At 38.1% G+C, this 19,232-nt stretch overlaps 1 protein-coding gene across 2 annotated transcripts in view; it reads left to right on the top strand.

Annotated features, from left to right (window-relative positions):
- LOC149309405 (tyrosine-protein phosphatase non-receptor type 3-like) overlaps positions 1-19,232 on the top strand; it is an 85,152-nt gene that overhangs the window by 39,020 nt on the left and 26,900 nt on the right. For both annotated transcript variants that reach the window (XM_089532378.1, XM_089532379.1), the window contains exons 8-15: positions 1,225-1,345; positions 5,947-6,034; positions 7,997-8,085; positions 10,075-10,138; positions 10,692-10,864; positions 13,787-13,918; positions 14,742-14,912; positions 16,457-16,631. In XM_089532378.1, coding sequence (XP_089388504.1) covers positions 1,225-1,345; positions 5,947-6,034; positions 7,997-8,085; positions 10,075-10,138; positions 10,692-10,864; positions 13,787-13,918; positions 14,742-14,912; positions 16,457-16,631 — 1,013 coding nt within the window. The remainder of the gene's footprint in view (positions 1-1,224; positions 1,346-5,946; positions 6,035-7,996; positions 8,086-10,074; positions 10,139-10,691; positions 10,865-13,786; positions 13,919-14,741; positions 14,913-16,456; positions 16,632-19,232) is intronic.

Raw genomic sequence — 19,232 nt, 5'->3', positions numbered from 1 at the left:
ATGAATTTGGGAATATAGTAATTTAATATGGTCATTGACTGCAATAAAATGATTGATTGATGCCATTTGGTTGCCCAATCAGTGAATTGCCTCAGTATTCGACTCTGCAAGCACACTTCATCAAACCTGGAGACTGATATGTCCTCTAATGGCATTGGTTCTCAGTGATAGTGTGCTTGGGAGCAGGCAGCTGAACTGCCACTGGCTTTCTGCTAGGCCTTGACCTGTGGCTTTACTGGGTCTTGGAACTCTTGCAACTTTGCAACTCATTCCTGTGACTGAAAAATAGTGTGGTTGGGAGCAGACAGGGACAGCTTTTATGTCTAGTTAGCTCTTCTCCCTTGATATTTATGCATCATTCGCACAATAAAAATGTAGATCAATAAATGTAGAATAACCAGTTCAGCTCACATAAACAACCAGTTCTATTGTAGTTCAGAAGAAAAAATGTTAATATAAGACATATAATAATCATTTGTAATGTTCTACTTTTTGTAAACAAGAACATAGAGGATTTTGCTTCCTTTTTTGTTCCACAAATCATGTCTTCTTTTTGCCTGTTCCACTTGTCTCATGTCCTGGCATCTGCTAAATCTAGAAGACAAGAGGAGTACTCATCTGATTTTGGATACAGGAGGAATCCTTAATCTTAGATGAAAATGGGGCCATTTCATTGCATTCTTTTGATCTTTGCATGGAGATTATACAGATCTTTCACTCAATTCATTGTGGTTTAGGATAAACAAATAGCTTTTCTGTTGGAATCTAGAGCCAGCAGCAGATTAAACTGATCTGCTAATCTCAGTGACTGAGTGTTGCAGCTTTTATGAAATGGCAAAATTTACATTGTACTAAATTAGCTAAACACATAAAGTACATAGTCATGGTGAATGTCAGTGGAAGAACTATCACATCCAACTTCAATAAGACTCAGAGTTCAGAAATAGACTCACTGCTTTTGCTGGTTTGGAAGTGCTACTTCTGCTACTTTGCCCTTACCAGGTGTTAATATATTCCAGATCCTAACAGTGGTGTCAAAGATAAGTAATGAAAGAAAACATGAATGAATGAAAACATGAATGATTGGCCAATGGGAATCTCTGTAGACATTATTTGAGAATATATGCATTTGATTAGAACAGGAGTTTGCTTAACATCTCTCTACTGACATTAAAACAAATAATTATTTCTGTATTTTTTCTCTCCCTGCCCCTCCCCAAAAAGCTCAACTTGGAGACTACAGTGCTTCCATCCATCTTCCGGGATATCTTTCAAATTATTGCTTTATACCCGAACAAAATAAAGACTTTTCAACCAAAGTAGAATCTTTACATGAACAGCACAGGTAATTCTAATTTTTCCTCATTTGTTACTAAATTTTATTGAAATATTTGTTTATTATACATGAAGAAAAAAAATCTAATTTCATCTCTCTGTCACCTCTCTGTCATTTACTTCCCCTCATGATATATTCTCCTACCCACATAACAGTTTCTTTCCTGTTTGTTGTTAACATTTTATCAAAAGATTTATGGATTATTGATGAATAAAAAATAAATCACATTTCATGTCTCTCTTATTCAGCCTTTACCTCCCACCATAATGCACCCACCCATATAATATAAGTACATTTTAAAATTTTGGATTTATTAATTACACAGAGAAGAATGGGATATCCTGAGATGTATAGGGAAAAATGGGCTACAGATCCACAGAGGACTACTGTGGAATAGAGTCATAACAGTGAGTTAGATGTGTCCATGAAGTTCTGAGGGCTGCTAGTAGTTAAGTCTGAAAATGAGCAGGAGTCCACTGCGTCCTAAGCAACATTTTCTTTTATATGAGGCATAGCCTACAAGACAGTAGTGTGATGTTTATTGTGGCTAATGCAGAAGTCAGCTGACCTGGTGGAACATTTTGACCTTTAGGTTTGCATTTTGCTTTAAGATCTAAGTTTGGAAGGGTGACTTTTTCAGATCAGTAGTTGTGAGACGATGAAGTTTGGACCAGACTCCAAGGGCTCCAGCTGAGTCACTTAGCCTGGAATTTCAAATGCCTCTGTGTGTTACTGGACCATGTTTTGACAGTCTCTCATTGCAGATTTTCTCCACATGATAACTTGAAACAAGCATTTACATTTTCAGATATAATCCCACATCTAAGCATATGAATGCATGGATTACATGAATAGGCATCGATGCAGTCTAAGTCTACTCAGGGATGCATCCTGATTCTACATATAAATAGAATCATGGGGTTTACATACACAGCTGTAAGTTTTGTCACAGGTTAGTGAAATAATAGTTCTGTAAGGCCCAATATCCATTTGGGGTTTGTGGGGTGGACAAAGCTGTCTTTCATTCTTAAAAGTTACCCAGTGATAAGCAAGATAAGCAAGTAAAATACTCCACTATGAAGCAGTAGGCTTATCATAACAACAGATTAACACACTGTATTGTATGGATGTGTGTAGTCCCCAATTCATAGTTGCTTCCATTGTATAGAGATCCCTTGTCTCTTCCATTCAGTAGATTTGACCTAAGAGATGAGAAGCATTTCCCATTTGATAGCAAAGATTGATTCAGTAGGATGACCAATGACATCCTTGATTGTGAGTAAAAACTTTAGATTGCTGCTTGAAGAGTCACTGATCAATGAGCATATTACGCTCAGTTTGTTGCCATCAGTCATCATTGAGATGCACAGGGGCCCTATCTTTCTCATTACATGCATCCCACCAGTCATTACTTCAGTCTTAGAAGCAAGTGTTTCAAGTGGTGAAGCCAAGATTGTGGAATTGGCAACTGAGGCAGCTTGTAAGGTCATAGAGGGTAGTGCCTAACCCCTTCTGTCTCCCCTGAAGTTCAGGCAGGCATTTACCTGGTGCAGTTTGAGCACATTTTCTGTGCTTCTGTGCTGTTTGTCTCATCCATTCTCTCCATGCTTCTTCTGTGCCATAGAGCAAGATAAATATTTTCACGTGTGATGGGTGCATATACCACAGAGCACTCCCCATACTTACTGCGTTTACTAAAAGGCAATGAGGGAGACCATCTGAAAGGGCTGTCATCCTAACTCTCCTATATCTAAACCAGATTCAGGTCTAAAGAGCCTATCATAATCATAAAATTTTACATAAAATTAATATTGGTCATGGCTGCTCATCTTTTCCTCAATTTTTCATGCAGCTTGTCTATGTATGGCTGGCCAATTCCAGCAGTGAATGTCATTTTCTTGGTTTCTTGGTTTCTCACATTAGAACGCTGTTATGAACCGAACAGACAGAACTCAGTCAAAGCCTCTGTGGCCTCATTTTTTTCTTGAGCCACAGCAAAACTCTAATTGTATGTGTGTTTTGTGAGGGGATGAGGCTTTCAAACTAATGATGATGATGATAATGATCTCACTCCTACTGCTTTTCTATGCTCTCAGAACTTGCTGCTAATGTTTACTCCTGAGTAATCCAGTCATTTAAATATGTGAGTAGACAGTATAAACTGGATTTTAGTGTTACTTCTGCATATGTTTGATGATGTAGTTGTATGTGATGTTGGTGCAAATAGATGTATTTTGTATGTGCTCAGAAATTTTTGCTTGATTCCAAAGATTACAGCAATTTTATATGGAGGATGTTACCTTTATTCTACTCCCATCCTCAGCTTTGTCAATATGCCTTCAGTGTATCCCTATTGCATTGGATCACCATTGTCATAATTTTGTGTGGCTGTCTAAGATCTCCCCATGCTTTCCACATGTTTTCTTAAAGTCAATTTATCCTCTGCGCAATGAGAGTTATTGGCAGAATAAGAGAACAGGGTTTTTGTGTGGCTTTGTGGATTGCTTATTCTTCTTCACACTCAGGACCTTAACATTTATATGATTTAAAATTAATATATCCTTCTTTGGTTTCGGTTGCTGACCTCTTGGTTGCATCTTTGGTGACCCTGCCCTCTTTCCCATGATTTGCAATGAACACCAGCTACCAGAGGGATTAGATACTACCAAGTGTCACCTTTGGCTGCCATGATGCTATAATCTAAGAAGAGAGCCCCATGTTTGTCTCTCACTTGAGAAGATTCCTCAGTACTCCTCTGAAATGGGGCACTGAAGCTGATGACAGTTGAGTCTTAATCATGAGGTCGTACTTGAGGTACTAAGAACGATATGGCTATTAGCCACCCTTGGGATTTGAATATATTTATTGGGAAGCCTAGGATGGTAGTCGGCCTTTTTTTAAAAAAATTCAGAAGATTGGGTTGTGTCCATAGATCCAAAGGATATTTTTCAACAACAGCATCTGACTGCATTTCCATTTTCCTTTTGCTTTTTTAATTAAAATTTATTAATACATTCTAAAACAAAACAGGACAAGAAGCAGTACACCAAAACAACAATAAATAAAGACAATAACCCAGATAAGGCCCTGAAAATTATAGATAAAAGGTGTATTCAGGGATCCTGAAAGACATATTTCCATAAAAATTTAGCTAAAATTGGGGGATGTCTAGAGACTAAATCTTGCTGTATGTATTCAATAAATGGGAGCCAAATCTTATGAAAGGTCAATCCAGAGTGTAAGCCTCTCGCTCTGTTATTATCTGCCATTTTCTCCATTAACCACAAGTCCCAGAGTCTAGTCCACCATCCTGCAATGTTCAGCTTTCCAGTTTTCCAGTTCTTGGCTATCTCAAGCCTGGCAACAGCCAGAAGCAAACTAATAAGTTCTTTATGCTGCAGGGCTTTATTTTCATTCATAAAAATGTAGAACAGGAGCAGGAGTGGGGATAATTGTATACTTTCTTTAGTGATCTTGGAGATCAGTTGTAAAATTTCTGTCCAATACTCATGCACTAGGGGACAATCCAGCCACATAGTACAAAGGTTCCCTTCCTTCACAACCCCTCCAGCATTTTGGATTAGCATTGGTAAACATACAAGCCAATTTGACTGGGGTGAGGTACCATTGATGAACCGACTTGATAGTATTCTCTTTAATGGCAATGGACCTAGTTTTAAATGGTAAATGAGTCCATATATTTTCCCAGGTCTTACTATCAATTGAGGCTTCATTTTTGCTCACAGTGGTCCTGAAGGTCTTTATAAAGTGTGTATTTGCTTTCACTTTCTCCTCCATTATCGGCATAAGTGTTTTCCCACTAGACTGAACAAAAGGACTCACGAGTGAATCTTCATACCTATCTAGTCCTTAAACCTTTGACTCACATCGCTAAGGTTCCCCTATGTAGGTATCTTTGCCATATAGAACAACAGAAATATAGTTCATATTGCAATGTGGAAGGAATGGGACAGGACTGCTTACACAACACCAGTAGATAAAGCAAATTTTGTGTATTTTTCTTCAGTTCAGGTTTTCATTCAAAGTGTGTCAAAGAATGCTTGGGGCCAATTTTCAGTGCAGCCTTCTCATACTACCAGTACTTGAGACCATGGTTCATAATGTGATGCCCTACTGTTGTTCTAGTTGGGTAACACTGAGGTCCATCTTTGGTCTAGGAGTCTATTTTATCATTTACTTATCATGGCCCTGCTATGCGTTATTCTAAGAGTTGGTGGAACAGGTCAGGAAAATGATAATCTGACCATAACTATCGTTACAAATGTAAAATGATCTGTTTGGTTATACTGTTCTCCCCTTTTACTTCTTATTTTTAAATGTGTGACCTGCTATGTGTGTGTGTTCATGCAGACGTGAGAAGGAACGCTGCATGTGAAAAACTGTTGCTACACAAAGGTAGAGGAATGGGTTTTAAAAGAAAACCTGCCATGAGCACTTCAAGACATGAATGTGGGGAAATGTTTAATTTTTCTCTGAATGTACATATTGACTGTATTAAGATAATGGTACTTGGAAAAACTTACTGTATGGACAAATGATCAAATGTCATAGCAATTTTTATTGCCTGTAATGTTTTTGTTTCTCTGCAGTGGCCTTAAACAGTCAGAAGCGGAGTCCTGCTACATTAACATAGCAAGAACACTTGAATTCTATGGAGTAGAATTACACAGTGGTAGAGTATGTTTATAGTATTGTTTTTTAATATTAAGAGCAATTTTATTTGTAAACTGGATCTGTTGATGGATAATACAAATTGATTCTTTTTAGATAGCAATATAAAACTGCAACTTTAAAAGAAGCGAAAATAACAAAATTGCAAACCATCAACTGTGTTTTTAAAGTATTATTCTACACTGCTTTGATTTTTTTTGGTACCAACTTGATACATAGCTTAGTATTCCCAGCAAACTAAAAGTAAATTGCTTCAGTACAAGAACACAGTGTTTAAGCTATCATTGGATGAATTTCCTATTTGCTTGTATAGTACTGGTTGCTTCAGAATTCCAAAATTTGGACCGGTAAACTGGTATAACAGCTTGGCTGAAAAATTGATATGGACTTAAATTGAAGATGGTACTTTTGGTGTCCATATGGACATACTACCCAGCACTTTTGATGTGTGGTTTTTCTTTTCCCTCTGAAAGAACAGACCTCCCCCACCCTCACTATATTACCAACAGTTTTTGGAAGTCCATTCAGTTTTAAAAGAAGCTTGGTATGGGATACAGCCAGGCTACTGTTTGGGCTTGTAGAACTAGTTGCACATTTCTTTACCTCTGTCCATACTAAATATTATAGTTTGTAGGCACCCATTACTACCATGGGCTATATTTACTTTGCCCATAGAAATAAATGAGGGACATTGGCCTTTTATATTCAGCTAAAATGATTAGAGTTCAAGATGTTATTGAGGGCTGCGGCATTAATAAGAAATGAGTAGGCACAGAGAAGGCACAGTGGCTGGAAAGCAGGTTTTGTTCTCATGTCCTCAATCTTTCCATTTTATTTTCTCCATATTCATCAACAGGAAGAAGTAGGATTGTGTGTTCATATCATGTGCTCTCAGTCCTTACATTGTAAATCTCTCCTAGAGCAGTGTTTCTCTGATATGGAAGATCAGCAGCCATTGTTTTCTAATGTGCCAGGGACACATTAATTTGTGTCCATCGGGTAGAATTGTTTCTTTTTTTCCCTGGAACCTTTCCAGGGTCCAAGTGCCATTGGCTCAGGAACTGGTACTAGCCCAGAGGCCACCATTGAAGTGGTCCTAGAGGACATGAAGATGCAATACATAAAAAGGGAAGCATGGTCAACAAAGGGTCACAGGTTCTTTCTTCAGTTTTAATTTTCCACATCAGATTTTTTTAGGTAGTAACGTGTGCTGCCCATCATTCCTTCTCATACCAGAGTTAGCGATTTCATTCATTTTTCAGCAGCAATTAAAAAATTCACCAGGTATGCAAAAAAACATTTGATTGAAAATTAAAGGAGAAAAGGAAAGGAAACTGTGAGTGTGAGTTTGTAAATGGCATATTCAGTAGTCTCTAAAGGTAAAGGTGGAGCAGTTATGGTGAAATAGAGATGAAAGGGGGAACGAGTGTGTTTGATGGCAGAGGGTTGCATGCTATGAGGATAAAAACCCCAAATTTTCATTCCCTCAGTGTAGGGGGATGTTTCATGAGGAAGGAAAAGAGAAATGGTAACTTTTTTTTGTCTACCTCCCTAGCCATATGAAACAAAAAAATATGAAACTCCTGTTTGAGGCTGGTTAGAATACATCTATTAGGGACTTGGGATACCTTTTAATATTTCTTTGTGGGCACTTAAGTAGCTTTTCCTCATCACTAACATTATTGTATATGACTATGGTATTGATAAGTAAATTACAATGTGTGTTCACAGTTGTTTCAAATGCAAGGGCTATGTGAGCTACTTAATACAAAATAAACAGCTGCATAGGTCACCTCATTACATAATAGTTGGGTTGTGCTGTGCGATACCGAATTCAAAAACAGTGAACTTAACAGTTCATCTTTACAGACAGAAAAATGGAAAATTACAGTTCATAGATTAGGATTCCTGTTATTTCAGCTTTCAGTTAATATTCTCTCTCTCTCTCTGTATGTGTATCTTTTTTAGGATTTGCATAATCTTGATCTTATGATTGGAATTGCTTCAGGAGGTATTGCTGTATATAGAAAACTCATCTGTACAAGCTTCTATCCATGGTAAGATGAATGCATTTAACTTTATATGTGAATAAACTAGAAAAGACTGAATTATGAAATGATATATATCTTCCCAGGTTTCAGCAGTGGCCAGGAGTGCATTTGCACAGTTAATGTATGTGCACCAGGTGTGCCCATTCCTTCAGATATTGGATCTGGATATGGTGGCACATGCCTTGATTATATGCATTTCACTACTGTAATGCACACTACATGAGGCTGCCTTTGGAAATTGTTTGGAAACTTCAACAGGTTCAAAATTCAGCAGCCAGAATGCTGACTGGGGCCAGTTATAGGGAACATATAACTCTTTTGTTGAAACTGTTCCACTGGCTACCAGTTCATTTCCAGGAATAATTCAAAGTGCTGGTCATGATCTATAAATCACTACATGGCTTAGGTCCAGTCTGTCTGAAATGCTGTATCTCTCCATATGAACCTGCAATGGTTGTAAGATCTATGGAGTAGGGCTTTCTTTTGTTCCCACCACCATCACAGGCTCATTGGGTGAGGACATGAGAGAGAGAGAGCCTTCCTGGTGGCTGCTCCCACTCTCTGGAATGCCCTCCCATGGAAGATTAGCCTGGCCTCCTCCCTCCTTTCTTGTCTTTGGTAGACAAAGGCATTTTTTATTCAAGCAGGCTTTTAATATAGAATCATGTCAGGAAGGCTTTTATACAGGGTGTGTGCTTTAGTTATGTTTTTAATATTTGCATTTTTGTGGCATTTTCGGGATATGTGGCCATGTTCTAGAAGAGCTTCTTCCTGACGTTTCGCCAGCATCTGTGGCTGGCATCTTCAGAGAATGCTGTTTGCATGTTTTATTTGATTTTATACTGTTTTAGCTAGATGATTTTAATTATTTTAAAATTTTTATTGTATAATGTTGAAACAGTTTTATTTGTGAGCTGCCTTAGGTTCCTTTTTGGGAGAAAGACTTCTTAGAAATGAAATGAAATAAATAAATAAATGAAACACCTTAGATTAGAGAGAGATGTAAATGCTGCTCCTTTCCAAACTATGTAGACAGTTTCTGGAATAGGTGAAGGACCTAGTGAGATGGTAGATCGGAAGTAATCTATCTGTCTTCTCTATGACATATGTTTAGAGACTAAAACTAGCTTGTACAGCACATGTAAACGTAAAAGCTGTCATGGTATTTCTAAAATTTGGCATGTCCCCTTTGTGGCACCTCTACCCCCCCCCCCCCCCTTTACTACAAAAAGAGAAGCTAAAAAGTTAGGTTTTGAACTCCTTCCAGAACTGACTGAAGCTGAAGTCCTAAACAAGTAGAATACACTGGGTTGCGGAAGAGTAAATTAAAGCAAATTACGTATTCTCCACATCAACTCCTGCCTCCTTAGTAAGCAGTCAGAGTTGCTCCCATTCTACCACTCCCCTCCATGAGAGTCATTTTGTAGCGAACACAGGTTCCTACTAACCAGGCTTGACAGAATACTTTATGAGCTCAAACAGGATAAAATGGGATGAATAAAGTCACATTTTTAATCCTCATCCTCATCAACAACAACACTACAAGCACCTTATAGTAGTACTACGGAAAACTGTGCTTTAGACATTTCTCCACCTCTTGGGGATGTGGAAAAGCCATAGCTCTTCCTTCTTCTGAGCTGCAAAACTTGTTTCTACAGTATAAAAAGACTAAACATCAATAGCTTGAAACTCGTTAAGTAAGATGTTACATACTCCAATATTCAGTTCCAATACCTAGTTACTAGGTACTGTATTACAATTCAGGCTCCCTCTCTTTCATTGACCCCTGACTTGCCAGCGAGAATGAGCAATTATGCCTTCTGGTGGGGTTGTATGTAGGGGCAGAAGGAAAGTCTGGCATAAGAAAGCTGGCAGAAGTTTATATCCCACTAGTGATCACATAGGATCTCAGCTTCAGTGCCGATATTGTCAATCTATGCTTGTTTTGTTTGTGCTGCATTTTTATAACATTACTTAATATATCTTGCTTTTCAGGGTGAATATAATAAAAATTTCTTTTAAACGAAAGAAATTTTTTATTCAACAGCGTCAAAAACACGTGAGTAAAGCTGTACAGGAAATTTATGCATTCACTTTGCTCTCAGGTTCATGCTGTTTTTTTCTATCCCAGTGACCATAAGTAAAAGTCACACATCTGTGCCCATTGTCTTGTTTACTTCCAGTATAGTTTGAGTTGTCCTGGAATTTAACTATGGTGGGGGGAAACTAACGGCTTTGTCACAAATAAAAATTCTGCCTCACCACAGTAAAATTTTCTTTCAATCCCATTTGGGGACTAAGTGGAGTGTGGCCTTCACTGTGGAGGTTTGCCACTCACCTTTGTCTCCTTTATTACATTTCCAGTTAACAAGCTAACCAGCAAAAAAACACGGTCACCCCCTGTCCTCCACTGCTCTGCTTAGGTTCTGTAAATTCAGACCCATGATCACCTTGTTTGATTCTATCCATCTGGCATGTGGCTCAAAGGAAGCAACATGTTGTTTATTGCCCTTTAAAAAAGAGAGGCAAAGCATGCATATATAAACTTTGAATTAAGCAGTTGGTTAGACTGTTTTTATGTCTGTTTTTAGTATCTATTTTTCTTATTGCAGAATGAATCCAGGGAACACATAGTTACCTTCAATATGTTGAACTACCGAGCATGCAAAAACCTGTGGAAATCTTGTGTAGAGCTTCACACATTTTTCCAGGCAAAGAAGATGCTACCTCATGAAAAGAAGTTACAACCCCATTTTTGGACTATGGGTGCTAGGACACCAACCAAGTGAGTATCTGTTTATAAACACTATGACTCTAATGTGAAAAACATGTTATATATCTAGTATATACAGTAACTACATTTCTGAATCAGGTGGGCACACTGTAAAGTGCATAATTGGTTGTAAACTTTTTTCAGTGTAGGTTTCTGGTTGAATTTACAGCATATAGATTACAAATTGTATCACAAGAGGAAAGACTTCTTTTATTGTGGTTGGGTGGGTGACGTGGTCTTATGAGTACCAAAAAAATAATAATCTTTAAGCTATTGTCACTTGTTGAACACAGGAAGAGTGATCACTGGCTCAAGCATCATGCAGATTTGGATTATAGTCCCATCAGCTCAGTGTCTACTACCTTGACATAGCACTTTAAAGAGTAATAATGGCCTGTTACAGACTGCCAAAATAAAGCTGCTTCTGGTCTCTTTGGAGGTATGCTATTTAAATGATGCTTGGGTCCTAAGAGTCCGGAGGTCGCACCAAAGCCACACTCCATTCCTAAGCACTGGAGTGCAGCTTTGGTGCAGCTTTTGGATTCTTAGGATGCATGCATCATTTAAACAGCATACCTCCAAAGAGACCCGAAGCAGCTTTATTTTGGCAGTCTGTAACAGACCAGTGTAATGAAACCAGGTTTCTTCCCCTCTTAGTTTTAACTTACTGATTACGTAACTGCTGAGTATGCAGCTATGTGCTGCTTAAAGGGATTAAATAGGGTGGCAATACAAGGTGAATATGATAAAACTGATTTTTTTTCTCTGAAAAAAGTAAGATGTTTAGGCTTATCAGTGGCTTATCATATTAGTCACTGAATCCACCTGAGGGACAGGATTGGGTAATTTCCAGGTCATTTAAGTTGGCTTTGGTGAGTCCATTAAATGTATTTATTCTAGTTCAATGTAAGATTGACTGTCTTCTGGGGAAAAAAAGAAAGAAAAGAAAAGAAAAGGAGAGTTGCCAAACCTGTGCCCTTTATTCAAGGTAATACATAATTAGTTATAATTAGTTCTGGGTATTCTGGGATTTAGGCCAGAACTATTACTGCAGATTTGGCATCTTTTTCAGTAATAAGGTAAGATCCCATTCATAAAAGAGGTTAATAGCTTAGGAAAGGGGAGAAAATTCCTTGTTGTTTGGCATGAGTCTGGATGTGTTATTAGGCATAGTCTCTACATTTTAGAGAGGATATTTAGTTATTTTTTCAGGGTCTCATTTGTCAAATGTAGGACATGAAGATTGCTAAGCATTTAATTTTGTTTGTAATTACATTGTTTTCCCCCTGGGGCTGCTCATGTAAAGAAGTTGTACCAGAATAAAAGATGAAATTAGCTATGTTCAGCTGCCAGTCCAAAACTGGCTTTATAGTGTGTATTAAAATGAAAGAAGAGTGGCTAGTGATTTGCTGTGGCTGTGTTCCTTCATTGAAAGGATCTCAGTCTTAAAACTGGGCAAATGTCTCAGGAAAAAAAGGGGGAAATGTATTTGTAGCCTGTGATCTTGAGGCCAGGCCTCAAACAGTTAAAAAAAGAAAGGAAAGGAAAGGAAAGATGCTTTTCAGCCATGCTTGTGATTTAACATGGATGCCTGCTGTTCACACACAAATACTCAGATCAGATACTGAGATTAGACTATGGTTTAGCTGCCATGGATGTACCTTGGATGCATTGTCACATGCTTCAGTTCTCTCCCTTTCTGCTTGGCTTGCAGTAACTATAACTTTGCTGTTCTCCATCTGTAGCTGGATGGAATGGTGTGCTCTTTTCGATTGCTCCAGCAGGCAGAACACATACCAAGTTCCTGAAAATGGCAAACCCTTTATTTGTTTGGATAACCTGATCCATAGTATGTGACAATGTTTGGGGAATTCTGGTGCCAGCTTCAATGTTATTTGACACTTAAATAACTTTAAAGCACCTTTTCTCTATACTCAATTCTTAGAAAGCATCAAAGAGCTGTGACAGTGAGAGAGTCAGCCATTATGAAATACAAATACAGAACAAGAATATTTGGATAAGAACAAGAATCAGAAGCAAAATTGAAAACATAAAATCATAGGGATGTAAGGGACCTTGGAGACGCCATTAAGTAGAGGAATCTTTCAAATTGAGTGTCCCTTGCAGATGGCCCTGTAGCCTCTGATGAAATACCTCCAGTGAAAAAAAGCTCACCACCACCTGCTGATGTAATATAGAATCACAGTTCCCCACCCCTTGTTGTCTCAACAGTGTGGTGGCTAATGCAATGGGTAGGTGTGCACACAAATGGGCAAGGGGTTGCTTGAGGGCTGTAGGCCATATGTTGTCCACCCCTGCTGTAAGCAGATTTTAAATGCTGTAATTGATGGGTTCCTCCTCTCTGGCAAGATTCTAAAGATATTCTGTTTGGCTTTGTCTTTACCAGAGAGAAAGGGGATGATGGGGATGGTGTTACCATTTGACTTTCTATACAGCCCACTATATGTGAGAGAATTGCTCTTAATACACAGCCACTGAATATTTGTGGGATGCTTCAGGGAGAAATGAGATCACTTGCTAAACCACTCAAGGTGGAGGAAGTGAAAAAATAATCTACAGTTCACAAGCTGTTTTAAATAGCTGCCATTCAGCAATGTTTGTTACTGCAAACAAAACATTACCACTGGCATGGAACTTCTGGTACTAGTGATTATTTGCTTTTGATACACCCATAGTAACCTTGTAAGTGCTACTATTGTGAGTCTTGGGTGATCTTTTTTTTTAATTCTTCTTTTGTTGTGGAGATGCAAGGGAGGGCTGTGGTCTGGAGTGGGCACTGGCAAGCTGAGCCATCTTCTGGTTATATGACAGCTGGTGTATAGTGGCAATCTAAAATAATTTCTTCTAAAATAAAAGAAAGAAACTTGTTTTTCATAAAGTGGTTTCTCTACATAGTCTGTTGTTTCATTTCAGAACTAATAATCAGTGTTGCAGAAAAGTAATAGGTGGCATGATTTGGAACCCAGCTATGAGGAGATCATTATCTGTTGAACACCTGGAGACAAAAAGCCTTCCTTCTCGATCTCCTCCAGTTACCCCAAACTGGTAAAGTATTGTTTGGATCTTTCAAAAAAATGTGTGAGGACAGGAGTACCAAACAAATATCGTATTGGTAAAAAGAGAAACACCTTTAAGAAACTATGATTCCTTCCTTTTAAATGAAGTCATCTAATAGTTTTGTGGTTGGTCCTTTCAGGAAGGTTCCCCCACATAACATGGGGCCTCTATCTATAGAGTTTGCCTCCAAGGGTCTGCTTCAATTATAAACAAGTGCAAGGATGCACACATATACATACATGGATGCACACACACTGCACAGTCTAATGACCTTCTGTCTCTCTGGTTTGTAAGCAAAGGTTAAATTTTGCTCAGTACAATTTAACACATATTTTCTTCTGTTTTCTTACTTTTTCAACCATTTTCCAATTGTTTCCAGTGGTTGTTATAGTACATTGCTTAATATGCAGCAACTTTTTCAGGTTCACTTGCTGATGAATTAGTGGAAAAGCTAAAATTAGACTGGCTTCCCAGACCTAGTTGCCCTATTTGCCTTAAGTAGAACAGAAGTTTACAAGGTGTTTTTCCTACTAAAATAATTATTGTACCTAGGCTGCAGTTCTGTGTGTGCTTTTGTGTACAGCAGTATTAACATCTGAATTAAAATGCAAATGATTGTACTGTTACTATGATTCAAACTCACTTAAGATAAATGCAGTAGAATATCAAAATACTGTTAGGAAACAATATATTACTTGCATCACAGGAAATCTTATGGTGAATATTATAATATGATAGGTTTCTTACTTTTTAAAGTCTTTCAAAAAAAAGTTTTTCTTAGAACTGATATCTGAATCCTTCCTCTTTTAAGGAGAAGTCCGAGAATGCGCCATGAGATTCGTAAACCACGGCACTCATCTGTAGATAACCTTGCAAATGAGATTTCCTATATAACAGAAACAGAGGATGTTTTTTACACCTATAAGGTTTCGTCAGCTTCGAAAGACTCTGATTCAGAATTGTCACAGAATCTCTGCAGAAGGTAAATAAAAATTGCAAACAGTGTGATTTGTACAGCACTGCACCTTCTCTTAGACAGAGTGAAGTATCTGCCTCAGAGAACAGAAGCAGAGGAGTGCAAAGTAATGATAAGGTAGTGGAGTACTATGCATTTGTGCCCCTTAAAACAGGGAGGATGTTGTCCTCTGATTCAACTGCCAGTCTGATCAGCTTCACTACATGTAGAATGTGTGAGGACATCTTGTTCTTTGCCTCAGGCATTAAGCCACCACTCCCAACTATGGACTCACTCTATGTAGTCTGGACTTGTAAAGTTGCATTATACACATAAAGGAATAGGCACCAGGCAAAGAATGCATTCGGTTCCCTCTAGAACAGTGGTTCCCAACCTTCCTAATGCCGCGACCCTTTAATACAGTTCCTCATGTGGTGACCCAAACCCATGAAATTATTTTCGTTGCTACTTCATAACTGTAATTAAATAGGTGTTTTCCAATGGTCTTAGGCAACCCCCATGAAAGGGTCATTCGACCCCCAAAGGGGTCCCGACCCACAGGTTGGGAACCACTGCTCTAGAACATTGATTCCCAATCTCTGATTCTCCAGGTGTTTTGGACTTTAGTTCCCAGAAACCTCAACCATCTTGGCCAATGGTCTGGGATTCTGGGAACTGATGTTCAAAACACCTGGAAGGCCAGTGTCTGTTATAGAAGCACTGGAATACTTGCTGCATTCTATTTTTAAAATGAAAATGAGCGTATACCACATAACATTGTCAGTATTTACAGCCACAAGTTTTAATGAGACATGAAAAGTGTGATAAAATTTGAGCTGCTGATCCAAACTTCTCCAAGTTTACCAGCTTCAAAAAGTTTCTTTTCAAAGATTTAGCTTGGCTAAACCCATCAGTATTTTTCATCACAATTTGAACCAAAGATATGCATGTGCATAAAGATAATGAATGAATGTAGCAATTTTCCACACTTTTAAAAACTTCCTATATCTCTCACAATATTCATTAGATAAGACTGAAATTTGGCAGTTTTGTAGATTTCTTCAGCTAGATTGTGGATGACAACTTTCAGGTATTACCGTAATTTAATGGATGTAAAAAAAAAACCATTCAGGATTATAAGCCTATAACCTCATTTCTTCTTCTCCTTTTTGGGATAACGTGGAATATATCTACTATGACCCTTTCATATATAATAACATTGTAACATTTTTCTTGCCGCAAGGAGTAACTCCAACCTTCCAAAAACAAATTTGTTCTTCATGTAAATGGTATCAAACCAAACAGAGCACAATTCCACGTAATAAATGCCAGAGGCCTTTACTCCTTAAAAGTTATTCCATGTAGTATATGAATATATCTCCCCACATCTTGAAAATGTCTAACAAGTGAATACTAATGAAGACTGAATTCTTTAAAAAATCATATAGGCAACATTTGAGAAAAAAGATTTGCACAAAAAAGGAACAATTTTATATGAACGGTTTGCCTTTAACAGTGTCATGAGCTTGCATATCAATTTTGAATGTATTACTTATTTTACCTGAATGAAGGAATGTGTTCGAAAATAATTCAGCACAGAACTCCTCGCCTCAGATGGTCAATGACGTTAGCAGCCCTCATGAGTCTTATCCTTTGGATGGAACAGATAAACAATTTTCAGAAACAAATGAAAATGTTACAAAAGGACTTCTAATGGAAGATTCCAATCAATACTACTTTGATAAGGTATGATAACTTGAAATGGGTAGATAGTCGGTATTATAGGAGGTTTATTGTGACAAACACAAATGCAGAGAATGGTGACTTGGTGTTGACCTGCTTGTTACTTTACTTCCACGTGAAACTTTTTAGTTCAGTCTTTGCTTCACATTTGCTACTCTTGCTGTATAATACATTGGATCCAGGCTGAATTGGTACTGCAGAAACAATGCCATTTCATGTTGCTTCAACTGCCATTGTTCAATGCTATTTGGCCTTCTCTTTCAAAGCTCTGTTGCCACAACAAACTAGAAATCCCAGGATTCCATAGGATGAAGCCATGACATTTAAAATGATGTCATACTGCATTATTTCTGCAGTGCAGATTCAGCTTCGCCCCCACTGAAATTAATAGGAATTCTTTAATTTAAGATGCATTGATTTTAGTGGTACATAAGGATAACTTAATTTATAGCACACGCCTGAGTATGTGCCTACTCAGAAGTAAACCTCTTTGAGTTCATGCTGGATCTAATTCTGTGTATTGATTCAATTGATTACATGACTCTTAGATTTGATATTTTCCTTTCCGTTAAGGTAACTGACTTTGTCATGGAATTTGTCCTTTAGGTAAAGGTGACTTTTTCATAATGGACAAATCTAGGTGTAACTAAACAAGCTACTGTGAATGTGATACATTTTGCAGTTGTTTTTAAACTGTGCCAGCGGTGGTCAATTTGCAACATTAATTTATCAAGCTGAATGGCTTTTTTGATTTGCCTAAGTTTTCAAATTACACCTCACTTCTTCTAGTTCTCATGACATTGCATTACCATCAAATTGGGCAATTATGAGGCTAAACAGACTGGCATAAAATGCTGAATTTAGATATTACTAGAGAAAACACTTCTCTTGGGATTTTTAGGTCCTCCAGCATGATTCTGTGGTCAACCTCTGGCAGATGTTGACCATATAGTTGCACTGGACGACCTGGAGATTCTTAGGCCTGTTACAGACTGCCAAAATAAAGCTGCTTCGGGTCTCTTTGGAGGTATGCTGTTTAAATGATGCATGCATCCTAAGAATCCGGAAGCTGCACCAAAGCCGCACTCCAGTGCTTAGGAATGGAGTGTGGCTTTGGCGCGACCTCCGGACTCTTAGGACCCATGCATCATTTAAATAGCATACCTCCAAACAGACCCGAAGCAGCTTTATTTTGGCAGTCTGTAACAGGCCTTAGAGAGGTAAAAACATAGTGGTTTTTTTATTTGCAGTTTTTCCACTTTCATAGAGGTCCTGTGCCCTTAACCACAGTGAATGTGGAGGACCAACTATATTTCTCAGCATAGTCAGACCTTCAAATTTGTTGCTTTTTGACTGTCTGCTCCCTCCTGGTCTACTGGGAGAATTGGAGGAGCAAATTGTCCAAAACCAACCCAGGTAACTCTCCCCAGCTTGAGCCATGCAGAAGCGGCCATAAGGCTGTTTCAAGCAGCAGCATCTTCTTCCTTCCTTCTCCCCCAATCCAGACAAACTAGACTCTGCGCTGCTGAAACTGGGAGGAGTTTGCTGGGTTACCTTTTTGACAAACTGCATCCTCTTCTATCATGTTACTTCTTTGTTTCATATTGAATCTTCTTATCAGAAGAGATGTGTGGACCCAGTTTTGTGAGCTCAACCAAGATAGTATTTTATGTCAGTCTCTTTAGAGAGGAAGATAGTACAAGGTGACAAATTCATCATAATATAAGAATATAACTCAGTTGTAGTCACAATCAATACCTAGCACAACCCCGTCTTGCAGCTGGCCTATTTCTTTGAGCATTGGACTAATCTCTATAAAATTCCCTATTCCTTGGCTATTCACAAAAGCCAGTGTCTCCCACCTTTTCAGTTCTTAAACATCTCTGATATAATAGTTTTTGCCCATCAAAGGGCATTCCTTCAGTTGGATGAATACTGTGACTCATGCGTTGATGCTGTACTCAAACTGTTAGACTGACAGATAATAGAAATAAAAAATGTTTTTGGTTGTTAAACGAATGTTGTTTTAAATTAAAGCAGTTGCTGATAGGAATACAACTGCTGATCTACACAGAAATAAGTCCTAGTATATTTAGTAGAGCTTGCATTGGATTATGCACTCTGGAAAAATTGATGTGTTCTTCTTAAATCATATACTTAGATAGATAGATAGATAGATAGATAGATAGATAGATAGATAGATAGATAATCCAGTTGTGCATGGGTTTTTTAAAAATGATCTACCCACTAAAAACACTACTGCAAAACTCTGAAAACTGAAAACAATGGAAGTCAAAATACCTATTATGAAAAATGATATAATGAGGCAGAATGAGAGAAGAAACAACAGGAAGAAACCATGTATTTTAAGGCAAATCTCTGGACAATTCAAAAGTGGGAGGGGATCTGACACTGCACAGCTTCTGTATTATTATTAGTCCCCAGTGGTAACTGTTTGGTCTCAAGGCTGCTGATGGATGAATGCTGTGTGAGAGTATTTGATAACAGTTCTCTACTCTGTTGGAGCAGAGCAAATCATTTGGTGCTTTTTTCATTCACTGACCCCTTTTCCTCTATCAAATCTTCCAACTTTTTTCCAGAGTT

Source organism: Sceloporus occidentalis, unplaced genomic scaffold (genome assembly GCF_023333645.1).
Source record: "Sceloporus occidentalis isolate IW3139 unplaced genomic scaffold, rSceOcc1.0.p SCAF_7, whole genome shotgun sequence".
Lineage (NCBI taxonomy): Eukaryota > Metazoa > Chordata > Lepidosauria > Squamata > Phrynosomatidae > Sceloporus > Sceloporus occidentalis.
The sequence above is the reverse complement of the archived record's forward strand: the minus strand, read 5'-3'. Positions and strand labels throughout refer to the sequence as shown.